The sequence below is a fragment of the Pongo pygmaeus genome, chromosome 6 (genome assembly GCF_028885625.2).
Source record: "Pongo pygmaeus isolate AG05252 chromosome 6, NHGRI_mPonPyg2-v2.0_pri, whole genome shotgun sequence".
Taxonomy (NCBI): Eukaryota; Metazoa; Chordata; class Mammalia; order Primates; family Hominidae; genus Pongo; species Pongo pygmaeus.
In genome coordinates, this window is record NC_072379.2 from 97207247 (window position 1) to 97226023 (window position 18777).

The 18777-nt window shown below is 36.8% G+C and overlaps 1 protein-coding gene across 1 annotated transcript in view; it reads left to right on the forward strand.

The window, feature by feature from the left end:
• Window positions 1-6854: 6854 nt before the first annotated feature.
• The window catches only part of SEMA3C (semaphorin 3C), a 180243-nt gene continuing 168320 nt past the window's right edge, over window positions 6855-18777 (forward strand). The window contains exons 1-2 of the mRNA XM_054495877.2: window positions 6855-7388; window positions 9401-9541. Coding sequence (XP_054351852.1) covers window positions 9439-9541 — 103 coding nt within the window. The 5' untranslated portion in view covers window positions 6855-7388; window positions 9401-9438. The remainder of the gene's footprint in view (window positions 7389-9400; window positions 9542-18777) is intronic.

Sequence of the window (18777 nt, forward strand, 5' to 3'; positions counted from 1 at the left end):
TGGGCACGGTGGCTGCTGCCTGTAATCTCAGAACTTTGGAAGGCATAGGCAAGAGGATCACTTGAGCCCAGCAGGAGTTGGACACCAGCCTGAGCAACATGAGGAGACACTGTCTCACAAAAAATAGCCAGGCATGGTGGTTCATGCCTGTCCTCCTAGCTACTCAGGAGGCTAAGGTGGGAGAATTGCTTGAGCCCTGGAGGTTGAGGCTGCACTTAAGTTAGCTATGATCACACTAGTATCCTCCAGCCTAGGCAAGACCCTGTCTCAAAAAAAAAAAAAAAAAAAAAATAGAATTAATCCAAACCACCTGTTCCTGTAGCAGCTGATTATCAAGAATCAAACCAGTTCAAATGTTCCCAAAGTTTTTACAGACTCAAAATAAAATTTAAATATGGTCTAAAGGGGATAATACAAACATAATTACCTTTGGATTAAAATTATGAACCTTGGAAAGTGATTACTTAAGAATCCTATAAGAAATCACATGTGTTGAAATACTACATTCTCAGTGACAATAAGATATTTGGGACTTCAAGGTCCTCAAATCATCATTAAAAGAAAAGATCAGTTTAATTAATTGATCAACCATTTATTCAGCTGTCACCATGTGCCAAGACTTGGCTTTAGCTGGCTACAATGTCTAAGATTCCTATGTCCTACTCTGGAGCTGTTGGGAGTCAATGGAGAAACTTTTCACATAATTGTAACATGAAATGATATAGCCGAAAAACTTAAGAGAATACAAAAGTGAGAAAGGTGTTCACACACATTGTAGTATTTCACTAACACATTATAGTTTTTAACCAATAAACCTAAAGATAGTTGCTTTAATTCTCATTTTACAAATAACACTAGAAGTGGAAATCAAACAATACTCAACATATATAGTTAGTAAGTTAGGAATTGTTGATTTACATGTAAATTTATTTGACATCAAAATTGATATAGTTACAACTCTATATATGACATCTAGGACTTGATTAATTTTGCTTAGGATTAAAGAAAAGGATTACACTATAGAGAGGATGTATTAAAGACAGAGGAGCATTTGCAAAGCCACGGAAGTGTGAGGAGGAATAGTGTAGTCAAACAATGGTCAGGTAGGACATCAGATACACACAGAATTTAAGGTGCCAGGGGAAGGAATGAGCGAGAAGGGGTGAAGAATTAACCTTGACCCAAGCAGTGGAAAGAGACTGTATGAGCCATGGAAATAAGCTGCAACTTTATCCTTCAGTACATGAACAAAAGACTTCAGTAACCCTGGTGACAATTTGCAAACAGGTAACCTGCAACTTTTACTTTTAAAATTACACTTGATATTGATGAACTTCCTGTTACTTAGGCTTGAATCCACTGTGCAAATTTGTTTCTGGGTTTTCATTTACTGTATTTACATGAATAACAAACTAGATACTTAAAGAGAATAGATTTAATTTATATAACTATAAATGTACTTGGATGGGTAATAAAATAATTTGTATGATTTTCTGTTTTATAATGTGTAATCATTTACGTGGTCAATTTGCTGTTGATTCCCTCTTTGCTTCTACCCATATTCCTTGAACCCCTTCTCCATTTATCTGCCAAAGCTGTTCATTAATCATCTTGGTTCTTGGTATTCTAAAGGATACTAAGGAGAATTAGACACTGTTTCTGCTCTCGAGCTGTCTATAATTTGAGTGAAGATACAATGTCTGTATTTATCATTCAAATCTGAAATGTAATGTGATAAACATCCAACTAAAACAGAAAACCTTCTTCAGGACCTAAAGAGCCTAGGAGGAAAGTAAAAGTCTCCACTCCCATTTCTTATTTACCGAGCTTTTTATTAGATGTGTTTGCCAAGAGGTGGTAGAAAGCAGGAAACACACGGACTGTGGGACAGGCAGACCTGAATTTATTGCCTAGGGACCAAAGCAGGCGAAAGCACCTCAAATTTCTTACTGGCTTTCTTGTTTGCATGATGGAGGTACTTATATCTTATTTTTTAGGGCTGCTAGGGAGATTGAAAGAAATACACTTCCTCAAATGTCTATTAAATAATGCATGCCCTTTAAATCATGTTGCTCCTTCTAGTACACCTCTGGTCTAAAGTTCAATGAGTCCATTGCAGTGAACAAAATTGATCAAGGAAAAATATTTAATTGAAATATATTCCAAGAGCTTTATATCTTAAATTATGTCATATTTGTTGAATAATGAAAATTGTATATCCTTCTTTAAAGTTATTAAATGCCACAAATGATGAGAACACATGGACACATAGAGGGGAACAACAGACACCGGGGCCTATCAGAGAGTGGAGGATGTGGAGAGGGAGAGGATCAAGAAAAACAACTAATGGATACTAAACTTAATACTTGGGTGATGAAATAACCTGTACAACAAACACCCCAACATTAATTTACCTGTATAACAAACCTGCACATGTACCCCTGAACTTAAAAGTGAAAAAAATTTCAAAGCCTCATGACTAAAAATAAATCAAATAAACTGAATAAGTGGTTGATTCTTTGCAAATTTCCTACACAGTCCCCTCTACCTCCTGGAAATCACTGTTAGAGAAGACAGCAGGATTTCTCATGTGACTTTCATTATGAGAATGCATCTGCTAGGATGTGAAAGTTCTTTGCACAATTTAATACTCCACTTTCTAGTCAACCATTTAAAGTCCAAGAAGAGGCTAACAATAGTAAAATCTGAAGATTACATGGAAAGGCCCTTGCCCATTTCGAAGGGCTGTATGTAGATGGGAGTCAATTAGCCGTAACTAACAGTCCTGCATTCATTGCTCCAGCTGGTTATTATTTTTGAGCCTCATTACATGCATCTGACAATCAGAGGCACTTACGCAGGCCTCTCATGGCTCTCCTGTGAGAACAGATAGGGGAAGTGGTTTTGGTCTTCCAGGTGTAGAGCCAGAGAGCTTGAGATCCAATATGATTCATAAAAGCTGTTGGCTTTTCTCAAGACGTGACTGTGGATGTGTGTGCATATACTCAACTAGCAAACAGTATTTATTAAGTAACTGTGGGATTCTCTGCAACCACAGTTGTATATAATCGCAAATACATATACTCTGTCCTCACTGAGGCTTCACATTGAATATTCAAAGAAGGACAAAACAAATAGAAAGTTTACATTTTGTCCTTGTGATGAAAATGTGAATGATCATAATAACTCTATTACAAGCTTTGTCATGCACACATGACATTTTTGTACTAAAGAAGTAAATTCACTAAGGGATTCTTACTACTGAAATTCTTTACTATTCTACTTTTACATGAGATATTGTAATATATAAACATTAGAGGCAATATGCTTTTATTTTGGTTGAGTTGCGAAATATCGCGCTTAACATATTTGATGTTTAAAGGTGTTTAAAGAAATATTGAGGACTTAAACTTTGAACTTTGTAATAGCTTATACACTCAGCTCGTTTAAAATTATAAATGTAAAACAGAGTGAACCGTGAAACCTTTCTAGCCAATTTTCCTCTCCAGTGCAAACCACTGTTGCCAATTTATTTTGTTTAATGTCAAGAACCCTACAATTTGAGAAGCATAGAGTAGTACATATCATCAACAGAGAAAAAACAGCAATATAGATCAGCAATACATTAAGAATGAAAATAGAGATACACTCATCTTATTGAAAAATTAGAAATGATTTGATAGAGGAAATATTAAAGCCTATTTGCTGTGCAGGTAGCAGTTTCACACACAGATTTCTAGACCAGACCTGTTTGACCGGCTTGGTCTCAGAGCTGCTAATGTAACCCAAGGAGACATAAGGCTGATGTAAATAAAGTAAGTAACCATTGGAAGTTCAGACTTTCCAAAGATACAGTTCAGGAAACTTAAAAGGATGGCATATGAAAGTTGAGTGAAGGAGAAAGAGAGGGAAGTAGAAAAGAGGAGAAAAATGTTAAGCAAAAAAGGTAAGAGGAAGCTATTGAAACTTATTGAAAAACATGAGACATTAAGCCAATCATGCTTGAGTTTGTTTTCCTATTCTAATATTTACTACCCATTTGACTTTGGGCAAACCTTCAACGTTCTCTCAGGGAAAATTGTAACTTCATTAAAGAATGCTATGCAGATAATAAGCAAAGTACCTGGCAAATACACGATCTATTTTCTATTACAAATATCAGTTTTTATGACTAAATAATAAGACAATTTTTAACCTCTGAATGATTAATATTATCTGATTAGGATAGAGTTTATTTACATGACTCATCTGTATAATAGGGAAAAATCTGTTTTCTTTAAATTTGAAATAAGATATTGTATAGCTGCAGAAACTCCCGGAGAAAAGTATGTAACTCAAAATCGGTGCTAGAGTTTTAAGTTAAATAGCATTCCTCAGGACCATCAAAAACATAAAATATTAAAAATATGCCCACTACACCTTGGCAGGCAGAGACACTTCAGTGTGTAAGATACTGCACCATTTCTAAGACATCTTAATAAAAGCGATCCTAAGTATTTTAGTTTGGCCGCTTTCTAAAACGTTTTGCTGGGTGCAAACATTGTAATTAGTGCTCTCTAAATTTAGTTGTGCCATTACTCCTGTAGATCCATTTAGTGTCCCCCTTACTGAAAACGGCGTTCTCAATTAGCTGCTGTTTTCCACTTGTAAGGACAGTCAAAGCTGAAGTCTTAAACAAGTGGTAGTGCCCAGAAATGTTTCTTAGGCAAGTCTTGTTTTGTCAAGGTGTTTTAAGCAGTGTGGGGAAATGTGGGCAGAGATTAATCTTAGGGGCTTCTAGTGCCACTGTTAAAATTCCACTCTGCGGCCTAAGTCTCTGGCAAGCATGAGCACTGTGTCCTTGCGCTTGAATCTATCTTGGCTAAAGCCTATCAGTATTTTTATGATTCATTTTGAGGTGTGGCCAACTGTAAACGTCTCAGAGCTAAGCAAATACCATTAAATCCCAGGAGCACATTGAAAAGAGGTTTATTTGGGCAATATTGAGGGAATTTCGGCACAAATTTCATGGGCTGTGATTAAATCTAAGCTATTTGTCAAGGCCTCCAAACCCCTGAATGTGTAACAGATTGAGCTAATTCATTGGTGTTTGTAAATTGAGTTTGGGATTAAGCTCCTTTGTAAATACACCATTTGAGATGCATTTCATCTTGCAACTCTTTACCGTGGTTTTCTCAAACTTAAAATGTATAAACAAATTCCATCTTACGTGAATTTGTTGATCAATTTCTAACAGCTCCACATTTCTAAATTAATTTAATCCCCACACTCATCTTTCTAATTTATTCTTCTCCCTGCTTAATATATAAATGCCGAATGAGATATCAGTAGGAGGATAAGAGTGGAGAGTATATAACCTGGATCTTACTCAGTTTCAGAAGTATTTCAGAGAAGCACGCATAGTGCTTATTCACATTGACAACTGGATTTTAATACTGTCAGTTTTTTGGGGGTTAAATTCCTTATTACAAATTTATGTCAAGGATCTTCTCACACATCATCACAAAAAATAATTTTAACTGTTGTTATTATATTAATTTTTTGACGTTTGGAGATAATATTAGCCCTGGAATAGTATTTTTGAACTCTTAAATTTGCATTATTTGACTTGATCCTTCGTACTATGCAGCGTGAGTCTGAGACATGTGTGTGTTTACTGAACACAAGAGGTGGGCCCCAGACACATGAAAGATGTGTCTCACTCACCTCTTCCTCCTACCTGAGATTTCATTCAACTTTCCCACTGAGCAATGATTTTGCACCCCCAGAGGTGTTTTCTATGATACAGTTTATAAGAATTTAATGATTCTGTTTCATTATGTGAATTGTCAGGTATTAGGTGGAGATATTACACTCCACGTTCCTTCTGTAGAGTGATATCTGCTGGGCTGTGGCCCACAGTGATTTTAAGCAAGTGCCTGCTTGTTTTATGGGGATCAAAGCTCATTTCTCCCGATGTTTAAACATCTAGTTTATTGTGGTCCGGAGAAGTAATTTTCACTTAAACATCAAAGTCAGTTCCAGAGTTTAACGAGTGTACCTGAAAGTAATGCTGGAAATATACCTCTAATGTATTTCTGTAGCTGTGTGGTTATGGCAATCTGTTGGCATAACTCAGAACAGCCTCTCAACATATAATTGTCCAATAATTTCCTCGGGTAATTATGTTTGGGAGTATAGTGGGGGCGAACGTACTGGATATGAGTCAACGTGGAGTGGTCAACAGAATTACTGCCTTCAGGGCATTAAGGAAACTCAATAGGAAACAATACCCATTAAAAGGATACACTTGTGCAACAAGATTGTCGTTTATCTTGACCTGTTTTAGAAAATACGCAGCAGAGGCCCGGCGCGGTGGCTCACGCCTGTAATCGCAGCACTTTGGGCAGCTGAGGCGGGCGGTCCATTAGGTCAAGAGATCCAGACCATCCTGGCCAACACTGTGAAACCCCGTTTCTTACTAAAAATACAAAAATTAGCTGGGCGTGGTGGTGGGAGCCTGTAGTCCCAGCTATTCAGGAGGCTGAGGCAGGAGAATCGCTTGAACCCGGGAGGCGGAGGTTTTAGTGAGCCATGATCACACCACTGAACTGCACTCCAGCCTGGCAACAGAGTGAGACTCCCTCTCCAAAAAAAAAAAAAAAAAAAAACAGAAAACGCAGCAGAATAAGGACAAAACTCATGTTCTGTTAAAAACGCATCTCTTTGCTTTAAAAGGCTGCAGTGATCCTTCCCTGGCAAAAATAAAAAACCACAACTGCTTTGCACTTTGATATTTACGGGCAGGCAAAGCCTGTGTAAGTTCAAGAGCCGCCGGCAACAAAAACCGTGAAGCGCACCCAGCAAGTTGCTCACTCTGCCGCTGACTGCGAAACCAGCAGAGTTGCGGAGCTAGGGCTCCAGCCTGCGGCCGCGCATTCCTGCATCTGGCCAACCGCGGGCTCTAAGGGTCGGCCCCGCCCGGCCCGCCCCCGCGGCTCCCTGCCACGCTCTCGCGGGCGCGCTCGGGGTGGGGCCTCGCGGCTGGCGGAGATGCGGCCGGGGCTGCGCGGCGGTGATGCGAGCCTGCTGGGCGGCGCGCCGGGGCAGCCGGAGCCGCGCGCCGCGGCGCTGTAATCGGACACCAAGAGCGCTCGCCCCCGGCGTCCGGCCACTTTCCATTCACTCCGAGGTGCTTGATTGCGCGACGCGGAGAAGAGCTCCGGGTGCCGCGGCACTGCAGCGCTGAGATTCCTTTACAAAGAAACTCAGAGGACCAAGAAGAAAGAATTTCACCTTTGCGACGTGCTAGAAAATAAGGTCGTCTGGAAAAAGGGCTGGGAGACACAAGCGGATCCAACCCCGGTAGCAAACTGATGACTTTTCCGTGCTGATTTCTTCCAACCTCGGTAAGCTAAATTGGTCTTTTTCCGCATTACAGATTTAGCAAAGTATAACTTTTTTGGCCTGTATATTGATTTTTCATACATTGCTATGCTCAAGCCTGGACATTTTCTTAAGAACACACGCGGTTTGTCAGGGAAGCTTTCCCCTTGCTGAGAGCACTGCTCGAGTTGTTTCTTTAGGCGGTGACACCTGCGGAGAGTTTCAAGTTGAGTATTACAGTGCCTTCAAAGGCAAAATTGCTCCAGAGGAGATAAGAGAATTCTTTTCTTATGTGTTACTAGTTTGCGATCAGCAGAGGTGAAAACACCAAGAGGAACGTCTGTGTCTGAGTTAAAGGGAAGAAGTTGTAAGATACTGTTGGGGAGGCGGGGGCGTATTTAAGACACTTGGCTTTCAGTCTCTCACTCCTCATCACTAGGTAGGATGTAAATCAAATTGCCCTGTAGACTATCTTCGTTTCACCTGCCGTTGTATCCCCCAGTATTCTTTGCAATTGGTTGTATATGTACCTTTGGAAGAAACATATAAGGTAAGATACCAATAAGCAAAAAAAAAAAAAAAAAAAAAAATGTGTAAATAATATCAACTTGCTCAGTAAACATAACAGGTTAGGCATATTAATAGTTTTTTCTTTTGGCTTTAACTATGAAGTCAACAGAACCAAGGGGCAAATTCCTGAGGGAAAGTCACCCATAAAATCAGTTTCCTTCTAAGTTAATTTAGGGATGACAGGGTGAAGAGGTTGTGGAAGCAGGAAGAAACTGTTTCTTTTGAAAATTACCAACACAAACATCTCTAGAGTTTCCTCCATCTGTGTGGTAAAAGAAGCATACGATTTCATTTCTAACTCTCATAACATATGCACCACCTAGGAAATATACTTACAATTTTTCTTTAAAATTGCATATTCCGTTTAATTCTTTTTATTCTGTATTAATGAAGTGTCTTTTTCAGTTGTTAGTGGTTCTTACAAATTAATAATTTTGACTATGAAATTTTAATTTGAAAAGCCAAATAATGAAGATCAGCATTGTTGTAACCTGTAAAAATAAATTTCTTTATTGGACTCTTGGGTCATTTTATTGTATAATTATGGTAGAAGCAAAATGATTGTGTTTCTTTAATGGTCCTGAGTTTATTTTACATGATGTAGCCACTAGACCTCCTGTAGGTTTATGGTAACACATTATCTGGTCTTCCTTGGGCTTCAGATAATAGTTAATAGTATAGTAATTTTATATCTATAGTTTCAAGCAGTGACACCTGTCTCTTTGATTTATCTTTGGGAATTTTGGCAGCCCACATTCTGGTTGATTTATTTAAAATATGCATTGGTGGATACATGGCTCACTGGATTGCTCACCACTAGGTCATTGGTTTGAATTTGGCACTAGTCCATGGTTACCTCATCTGCATCATTTAACAACTGCCTGTTGGTCATCTGGATAAAATGGCAGATAACTGATTCCAGTGACTTTAGTGATCCAGGATTCAGCACACATAGATTTATGTAAGGAAACACCATTTCCAGAGACAATTACTCCAAAAGAGCTAATGACTATAGAAGTGAGTAGGTACACATGAATGCTCATGTGAGATTTTGCTGCTGCTGTTATGTTAGTAGGGGAAAGAGTTCTCATCCAGTAATAGTCTTTTAGCTCAATTCTATTCAAGTCTTTTTAATGTAATGGATTTCTAGAGAGAAGATCCGTTAAAATATTGGACTTTCCTTTGGGTATCAGTGTTTTTCCTCACTGCTTTGTTCTGTTTTGATGGTAGCATCAATTTGCTGGAAGATGAAAGTTTCTCTTGTTGCAAAGACTTCCAGACACAAATGAATCAAATCCACATTTTCACATCTGAGAAGCAAAGACACAGCACCTCCTACTGTTTGCATTACTGTAAAAGTTCAGATGGTTCTTTTGTGAATAGGGTGTTTTGTCTAGATTGCTGTTTTTTCCTACTCCTAAAATGTGAAATGACATATAACAAACTTGTTATCTCTCTCCTAAAGGTATTTTCCCTTGGATATTAACTTGCATATCTGAAGAAATGGCATTCCGGACAATTTGCGTGTTGGTTGGAGTATTTATTTGTTCTATCTGTGTAAAAGGATCTTCCCAGCCCCAAGCAAGAGTTTATTTAACATTTGATGGTAAGAGAGTTGATAAACACTCTGGGAAAAATGTTATTTTAAGTTTTGTTTTTTTCCTTATCCAGATTCAGAAATTAAGAGTATAAAATATTACTGGATATTAATTTTAAAAATATTTACTGGGCCGCTTTTTGGAGGACAATAGCTATTTTAAATGATTGGTTAGTAGAAAAAACCCTCTGTTGGATTTGAGGTATTTATGAAAATGCTTATAGTATATGTTGCTTTTTGTAAAATAATTCTTCTGTGCTTGCCTGTGTACTCACAGGGGAGATGGGCACGAGCTCAAAGCCTAGCATCTTTGATCTTACTATTCACCTGGTAATGTTAAGAAATTGCCCCTTTGTGCTAATCCTCAGCAGCAGAAAGAGCTATGCAGGTTCAATTACTAAAAAATTCTCCCAATTAATTTTTTGGGCATTAGTCTCAAAACTGGTTACTCCATGTGTTGTTCTAATGGTGTTTCTTCTTTTTCCACAAGGATTTCCTGAGATTGGCATAGTCGCCTAATTAATTGAAAAGGACCTAAAAGAATAATTGGAAATATGCTTTTGATTGTTGTTGTATACAAATGTTCTCAGAAGCTTAGGGAAATGGGTGTGATTTCAGATTTTCACAAACATAAAAGGTGCAAGGTCTTCTGAGGGAATGGTTTGCATGAGCTTTAATGTATATAGTTCAAAGGACTTACAGATGAATGAATTTGGTTAGTCAAGTAACCCATACTAATTGGACAGATGGAGGAAGACATGGATGAGGAACACCATCCTGCCAATCAAGGTCATTTATAATTTTATTACTTCTTCCAACTCTGTCTGCATAAACTTTAGTGTCATTGCAAATACTTTTTCTTTCATTTGATAAACAATATATTCTCAGACCTTCCTATAGCAGAGTGTCTCTGAAACTTTGTCTCAAATTCCTTTTTTTTTTTTTTTTTTTTTGAGACAGAGTCTCACTCTGTCACCAGGTTGGAGTGCAGTGACACGATACCGGCTCACTGCAATCTCCACCTCCCAGCTTCAAGCCATTCTCCTTCCTCAGCCTACCCAGTAGCTGGGATTACAGGCGTGTGCCACCGCACCGAGCTAATTTTTGTATTTTTAGTAGAGACGGGATTTCACCATGTTGGCCAGGATGGTCTTGATCTCCTGACCTTGTGATCTGCCCGCCTCGGCTTCCCGAGGTGAGCCGCCACGCCTGGCCTCAAATTTCAAATAGCAGAATGACTGACACTTGCCAGTCAAATACCTCTTTTTTTTCTTTTTAAGTCACCAGTGCTTTCCCCAAGGTTGTCATAAGCACCGAAGGAGCCATATTTGGAACTTAGAATGTGTGAGCTTCTGATTGCTTCCTTAGCCTCTATGCGAGGCATTTCCCCTTAAAACCCATAGCTATGCAGTTAAGTTGTGAAGAATGGAAAAACAGACCCTTTGAAGTATCCTTTCTAGCCCCTTAATTACTAAAGCATCTTACAGACTACCCACACTTTTCCTCCCAAGTTAGAACTATGAAATACCTTTTCAAATAAAAGAGAAAGGGCATTAAGAAGTAGTGCAATTTCCCCTCTATTTTCTGTATTTTTCCTAGAATATGTAGAGATGGAGTGATCTAATAGATTAGATGTCTCTACCTGCTTTCTTTTCCATTACATGAAAATTAATCCAAATTATGTAAATATTAAGAAAAAGTATGTCACTAGAGATAATGAACCAATTCTGTATTTGAAAAGGCAATTGCAATTCATATTTTACAGAAGGAAATTACATAGTATAATCTTTTAGAACCTAACTTCAGAACTATGTAAGACAGTGACAGCTCTGCTATACAGTGACTAGAAGTAATGATGGGATTTAATATAATACATGCCTAATATTTTAAATGCTCTCAAACTCAAAACAGATTCTTGCAGAATAAGACTTGCCTTGATTTGTAACTTATGTAGAATATGACATGAGTTGTTGATCTCAAAGTTCTGTAATTCCTGATATTTTGTTCTTCTCAGGTGTATTACTGGTACTCTTAGGAAGTGAGAGAAAAACAGAACAAATAATCAGAGAGATAGAAAATCACTTGTTTTGAATACTGTTTAAAAGAGATGTATCAACAGTGAGAATACATCTAATAAAATTCCATGATTTGTAACTCAATAATTTTAAACATTCCTACAATGAACTACATAGGCAAGTTATAGGGAAAGTATCAGGCGAAAACAGTTGTCAAAATGTACAAGTTTTAAACCTTGGTTCAATACAGTTTTCTTAGGAGATTTCACAGTGTACCTGCTTGAAATGCCTGTTCCAAATTTATTATTGTTTAAAGTTTCTCATTAGTCAAATGATGACTCATTGACTTTTGTACCAAGTAGGTTTTTAAGTTTCCTCCAAAGTAGTTTATTCTCAACATCAAAATGTAGAGCTTTGTAAGGGGTTAATGTATTTAAGAGTATATATTTAAATACATATGACATATACCTTTACTTGATATTTCTAAAGTTCTATTACTGTTTTCCAATAAAAAGCAGCAACTGAAAGGTGTTTTTGCAGAAATTCAGATAGTTTCAAGTTGTATCAGACAGAGGTCATTTGCATTACTTGTTTTATATCTCTAAGTACCTTTAGATTCTCTCGTAATTACTTTACCTACTGGCTCTTTTGTCTTGAATTCTTCTCCATCACTGTAACTTGGTCCTCTGCCTGTCTCTCTCTGGGTTGAACTTGAGAAGAAACCACTCAGTCCCGTGTTACTTCAGGTGCAATAAGCATCATAGGCAATTTCAAGGTGAATAGAACAATGAGTCTCTTCTCCCATTCATGTTCCATCCCTTTTTCTTGTGGTGAAATAATGGAGTGATAACATTTGTAAAACAGTGATTTACAGATTTGCCTTCCCTGTTGATCTAGGGCAAGGTCAACCAGATGGTCATCAGTCCTGTGGGAGAATGTACTTCAGATGTTATTAATTAGTTACATTTGTGCTACTTAAATCTTCTATGTTGAGACCTGTGACTTCTAATATTTTCTTTTGTAATTTGTCTAACTCTTATTTTATGCCAAATAGCTTTGCAAGTGAATATAAGGTTCACACAAATGCTTTTAGTATAAGTTTTTCCTTAGTTAATATTGGCCAGTCTTCCAGCCCATGGCTGAATTTACATTTGCGTATGCATGACAGTGGTTTAAAAACAGAAAACTGAGTGTGAGTTTTGAATTGGAAATAGGTATTTTATGACTAAGCACTAGACTTGCATAGGATTACCTGTTTTCTCTTTTCCTTTTTTTTTTTTTTTTGAGATGGAGTCTTGCTCTGTCTCCTAGGCTGGAGTGCAGTGGTGAGATCTTGGCTCACTGCAACCTCCACCTCCTGCGTTCGAGCAATTCTCCTGCCTCAGCCTACCGAGTAGCTGGGATTACAGGTGTGCGACACCATGCCCAGCTAATTTTTGTACTTTTAGTAGAGACAGGGTTTCACCACATTGGCCCGGCTGGTCTCAAACTCCTGACCTCAGGTGATCTGCCTGTCTCAGCCTCCCAAAGTGTTGGGATTACAGGCGTGAGCCACTGCGCCTGGCCCTGTTTTTTTTATTTTATTTATTTACTTTGTGATTCATTTTCCCTTTTGTCTGTGCTGAATTTTTAGTAATAAAGCTGCCAAAGTCTCCAGGTCTTTGATAGTATGTAAATGAAAGACTATGGAATTTTATAAAACATCTTTTAAAATCACCCTCAACAAATAAAAGGACCCCTGTGAACTAATGAACTAAGCCCCAAAGCTGATGAGTTGTTATTGGACAATAAACTCAAAATAATAAATTGCCTCTTTATGAGCTCTGGTAGCATTAGCATTACAAGGCACATTTGTTGAAATAGTTTGTGTTGTGGTTGCCCAAGAAATGAAAATAAAAGCAATTGTTCTTGATTTCTCCGTTAATCTTGAAAGATGCTTACTCTGGCTGTATTGAATCTTCTCAGGTTTGTGTTACTGAGAAGTATTTAGTTCTCAGGTGTGTGTTATGGCATTTTCTTTTAAGTCTCCTTATGATGGTTTCAATTAAATGTCACTGAAATATTTTGAAGCACACCTGAGTGTTGTAGTAAATAAACCCAGACTCAAGGGGTGCTCTGTGAATAAAAAGTTACCTGTACTCTCCCCCTTGTGAAAGTTTAATTGAACTCAGCAAAGGATTGAGTTGGACATTATGTTATGTTGGACATTACCTGAAACATAAGAGTCTAGAACAGAGTAACACTAAATTTGTAAAGCAGCAAGGTAAAAACTGTTATAAAATGCAATTGCAATGGAAGATGAGAAGAATTGCTAAGAAATGTAGCCTCATATGTCTATTTTCCCCTGTAATATGTATTGATATAGGGCTCTGGTAATCAAAATAAAACAAAATTTCTAGTAGACTTGAATTGGAGGGAGGAAGTTTTATTTCAGGTATTGCAAAGAATATCTCTTGAAAAATTTAGGATAAAATGTGTTGCATTGATATGCTGTGGATTTCTCCTAGAAAAAAAATTTTAGAAAAATGTGTAAGCCTATATTTTCCTGTTTTAAAAAACTAATTACTGTTCCAGGTGAGTTTCGTCAGATTATAATAAGCTTGATTCTGTTGCCAATAAATGATATTCTGTGTTAAGCCATTCAGAGGTACAAGGTTCCTACAACTGGGAGCAAAGAAGGAATGCTTTAGTGTTCTGAAATTAGAAGAGTGAGCTTTAGTGTTATGTTAATCGGTCATATGAACAAAGAGGTTCCATTAAAAAAAAATGTGGTCGAGCGCGGTGGCTCACGCCTGTAATCCCAGCACTTTGGGAGGCCGAGGCAGGTGGATCACGAGGTCAGGAGATCAAGATCATGTTGGCTAACGTGGTGATACCCCGTCTCTACTAAAAATACAAAAAATTAGCCGGGCATGGTGGTGGGCACCTGTAGTCCCAGCTACTAGGGAGGCTGAGGCAGGAGAATGGCGTGAACTCAGTAGGCGGAGCTTGTAGTGAGTCGAGATCATGCCATGGTACTCCAGCCTGAGCAAGAGAGCGAGACTCCATTTCAAAAAAAAAAAAAAAAGTCCTATTCTATGGATTAACCATAGACATGCCTAAACATATGTTTACTAAATTGAACTCTTTATCAAATGAAGATGGTGCAAGTGATCCTAGATAGCTTATTTTAAATTTGTTCACATGTTGATCATATATGTTGCTATGTTGTTCACATATATTGATAAAACTATGTTACATAGCCTTTATTTGCAATTTTGATTCAGAAAATATATCTAGAACCAAAGATATACATTTTCGCATTCTTCCTAGGTGTATACTACTTTTTGTCTTCTTTGTTTCTAAAATAGTTTTGGTAATTAAACACTAACATTAATACTGACTTTGTGGCAGCCATTTCTGTAGCTGCCATGAAAATTAGTTTTAAGATCCACAAAGATCACAATAAAAGGAAAAAGGAAAAAATGTTTTCTCAGTAAGGTATGCTTTAAACATATCATGTTAACTATATCATGCTAGAATTTTACATTGCTCTTAGAACATCAAACCTGCCTGACAGTGAAATAAAATTCATTCTCTATATCATCCCAAATTCCCCCTTTAATTTATGATTCAGCAAGGTGGAGATGAGGGGAATTACCTCTCTGGAACATGTTTATTTTGTTGCTGTAACTGAGATCTCCCTTTGTGCCTATGCGAGCAAGTCAATGCTTAGATGGATAACTGTAGAAAAAAATTATTATACACTCTCCTCATTTCATTATGCAAATTTATCAGGATGTGTCTCCATAAATTTACTATACCTTGCACTGTCTTTTAAAACAAAAGATTCAGATGTTCTTTTTCATGAATATCATTCATTGCATTAAAAAAATAGCACTGAGACACACTCAATTTTTTCATTTCATAAACATCTTTTATATAACAAGTTTGTAAAAAAAACTTTGTTATTTTAAATAAGAAAACTATCACTTTGCTATAATAAAAAACTATCACTTTGGTTTTAGTTCCATTACTGTTAAAAAAAAAAAAAAAAAAAAAGAACAAGCATTGGGAAATAGAGTTAAGAGCTTTGGGCAAATTCCAGCACTTTTTTGCCTTCTCCATTTTCATTTATATACTACTGAAGACCTCTGTTGTTAAGGAAAACACATTTAAAAGCAAGGAACAGAAAGGTAAGATGTTCTCTAGCTCAGAATATGAGTTGGCAAGAAGGGCACGTGGAAGGCAGAACTAAGTGCTGAGCCATGTGCTATTTTAGGGTAGCACTAGCCATGAAACAATTTGCTGAGCTGTAAAAGATGGCAAGTATGTTCCACATTTTAAATTGCAGCCTTCTCAGAAACGATCATTTCAACCCATCCTCCTTATCCAGTGAGAATGAGTTGTTCTTAAGCTTTCAATAGGGATATGTTATTTCTGCCAAGTGCATTTTACTTTTCAAATAATTCCCTTATTATTTAATTTATTATAGAATGCCTATGAAGTAGATTGGCACGGAGGCCAAAGCTCTTGGTTAAGGTTCTACAGCTTGATGGTGGCATTGACAAGACTAGAAGACAAAATGGTATAAGAAGAGAAAAATTAATTATGAGCAGTGCTTGTATGGAATCAGAGATACCCTGCAAATGTACATTACGAAATCTGCAGAAATGCAAAGCTATTAACATGAGTATTAACAAACTTGCTTCATGATATTTCTTCTCCAAGTATGTACAACAGTGTAGCTTTAACATACCTTACATTTTTAATTAACTGCTGATTTTCAGCAATAATTTGAGGATCATTATATATCAGGCTTTAAATCTGTTCCACACCATATTTTAAGTGCCTCTCAATTCTCTTTGCAAAGATTGAGGCAATACATAAATAAGAATAATTTATATTTTCATTTATCTCTAATTCATGCAAATTAATGAACATACTAGTCTTGTCTTTCCTTCCCCAAGTTACTGCTCTTGTAATCAAGAGCTTGTTTGATGTGCTGTGTACATCAGGATTCCATATTCCCCTTAGTCAATCCCTAGAATATTCCACTCTGCTCATTTATGTATTGCCTTAGAGTGAAAAATCCATTAAAATAATCTTATGTTCTGGTTTGAACTGATGCCACTGAAAATGCTAAATATTCTTGCCTTACTCAACTTCAACGCTTGCTAGCATTTAAGATTCTTGATAATAAAAGTATAAAATATTCTACCTAATTAATTTCTAAATTACTACCTTAGTGAAACTATTTTCTGATAAAAATGATCAGGTACCAGACTTTGAATTTTGAATATAAGATTGCTCTTATATTCAACCTTATTTGTAGTATAATGGCTAATGTAAAGTCTCTAGTCTATATGGAATAGATAAACTCAGGGAGTTACAGCAATGTAATTTTACAGAAGATTTCTGTTCTTCAGAGAAGGGAGACAGACTGTTGATCCAGCAAAAAGAAAACCTTAACTCTATGTAGAATTAATAGCTCTAAAGAAGCAGCTTCTAAATTATTTTAGGAAAAACTTATTTCCTTATAGATTTTGACTTTCTACAGATAGAATTAATTATGGAGAGAGGATATATATCTGAGTAAAAATAAATGCAGAACTCTCTCTCTCTCACACACACACACACACGCTCACATCGTCTATGAGTAAAATTACATTATATTTGAATACCGTTTTAGTCTTTCCTAAGTGTATATTCTCTTGTATATTCATATAACAAACACTGTTAAGTCAGAAAAAAGCTGTTGTATTCCTGGTATCATTTTAAATGCATTATTTATATGTTTTCTTATTTTACATTTATGAATAACCACAGATTTATAATTATATAATTGGATCATTAGTTTGGTGAACACTTTATTACTTAAAACATTATTATAACAGTTATGTAGTGACAGCTTTTAGTGCAAGCAAGCTGAGGACCAGGACAAGAAACTCTGGTGACTTATGAATTTGAGCCCTGTCTCCCTCCCATTTTTCTGACAACTGGTGATAGTGAGAACAAAATGAGTTGTTGAATAGCAACCCGCAAAAAGGAAGTAATCCATCCCTAGCACAGATAACAGGGATGTAAAGGGAGTGAATGGGGCACATAATGTGTAAAGCATCAATAAGATAAATACCTAAATTTGCTCTCTACGCCTGCTTTTCTTTTTTCCAGCCAGCGAAGTCTTGCAACCCAAGTTGCTAGTGTTACTATAGTTAGCATCAGTTGCCAAAGAGCGAGCAGAATCTCGATTATAGCATATGAAATGTAATCTTTAATTATGTGCTTCAGTTTTCCAAAATCGTCATTTCACCAAAGTTAAATTAGAAAAGACCTTTTCTCTTTTGTAAATAGACATAACTTTGTACAAACTGTGTGAAGTACACCAAGCTGGTACTTCATTCATCACTGAAATTTGATAATGAACACAACGGGTCTGAAGATTTTAAGACAGCAGTAACAAAATTAGAAACTGAGAGTAAGGGGAGTTGAACACCCTAGTATTCTTGCTTGACCTTCCTTGTAATTGAGTCAAGTAGAAGTAATATATGTGATCACAGTTTATTTTAAATGATAGAGACTATTACATGTGAAAAGACAATTCCAATGCAACTATAATTCTTAACACAGGGATCTCTTGTTTAATGGAATTAGTGAGTAGTAGCAAAGTGGTTATAAAATTGGCTTGTATAAATATTATACAAATGATATTTTTCTATTGAATTTCGTTACATAATTAGAGTCCGTGTGTATACAAACTATTCAATAGCCTGAATTGAACAACTTTTAATAAAGAAACTTAACAGGGTGATAAGGCATGCAGAAGTTTAAATATAGTATGGTGGATACGTTGGAGCCTTTTAAATAACATGTCTGCCCTTGTAGATAGATGTACACTAGTTATCATAACTCAAGCAAAAGAAAAACCTATGACTTAAATTACCCCTTGATTTGAAAAGAATTATCGGATAATTTAATTTGTGTCAGTTGCCAGTCAGAGCCCTAAGTATTCTCTAAACAATCTAGTTCTGTATTCACAACTAAACATTATTACATACTAATGATGCAGTTAATAGGAAGAGATTGGCATCTCATTGCTGTTATATAGGAATCTGACATTAAATAGAACCACCCTTATAAATTGTTTATAGAAACAATCTTTCTGGCATCAAAAGCCTCCAACTTTGTTGGTCCATCCAGCCAGATTGTTGCTCCATAAATTCAGGCTCAAGGGCTTTTTCCTTTCTCCTG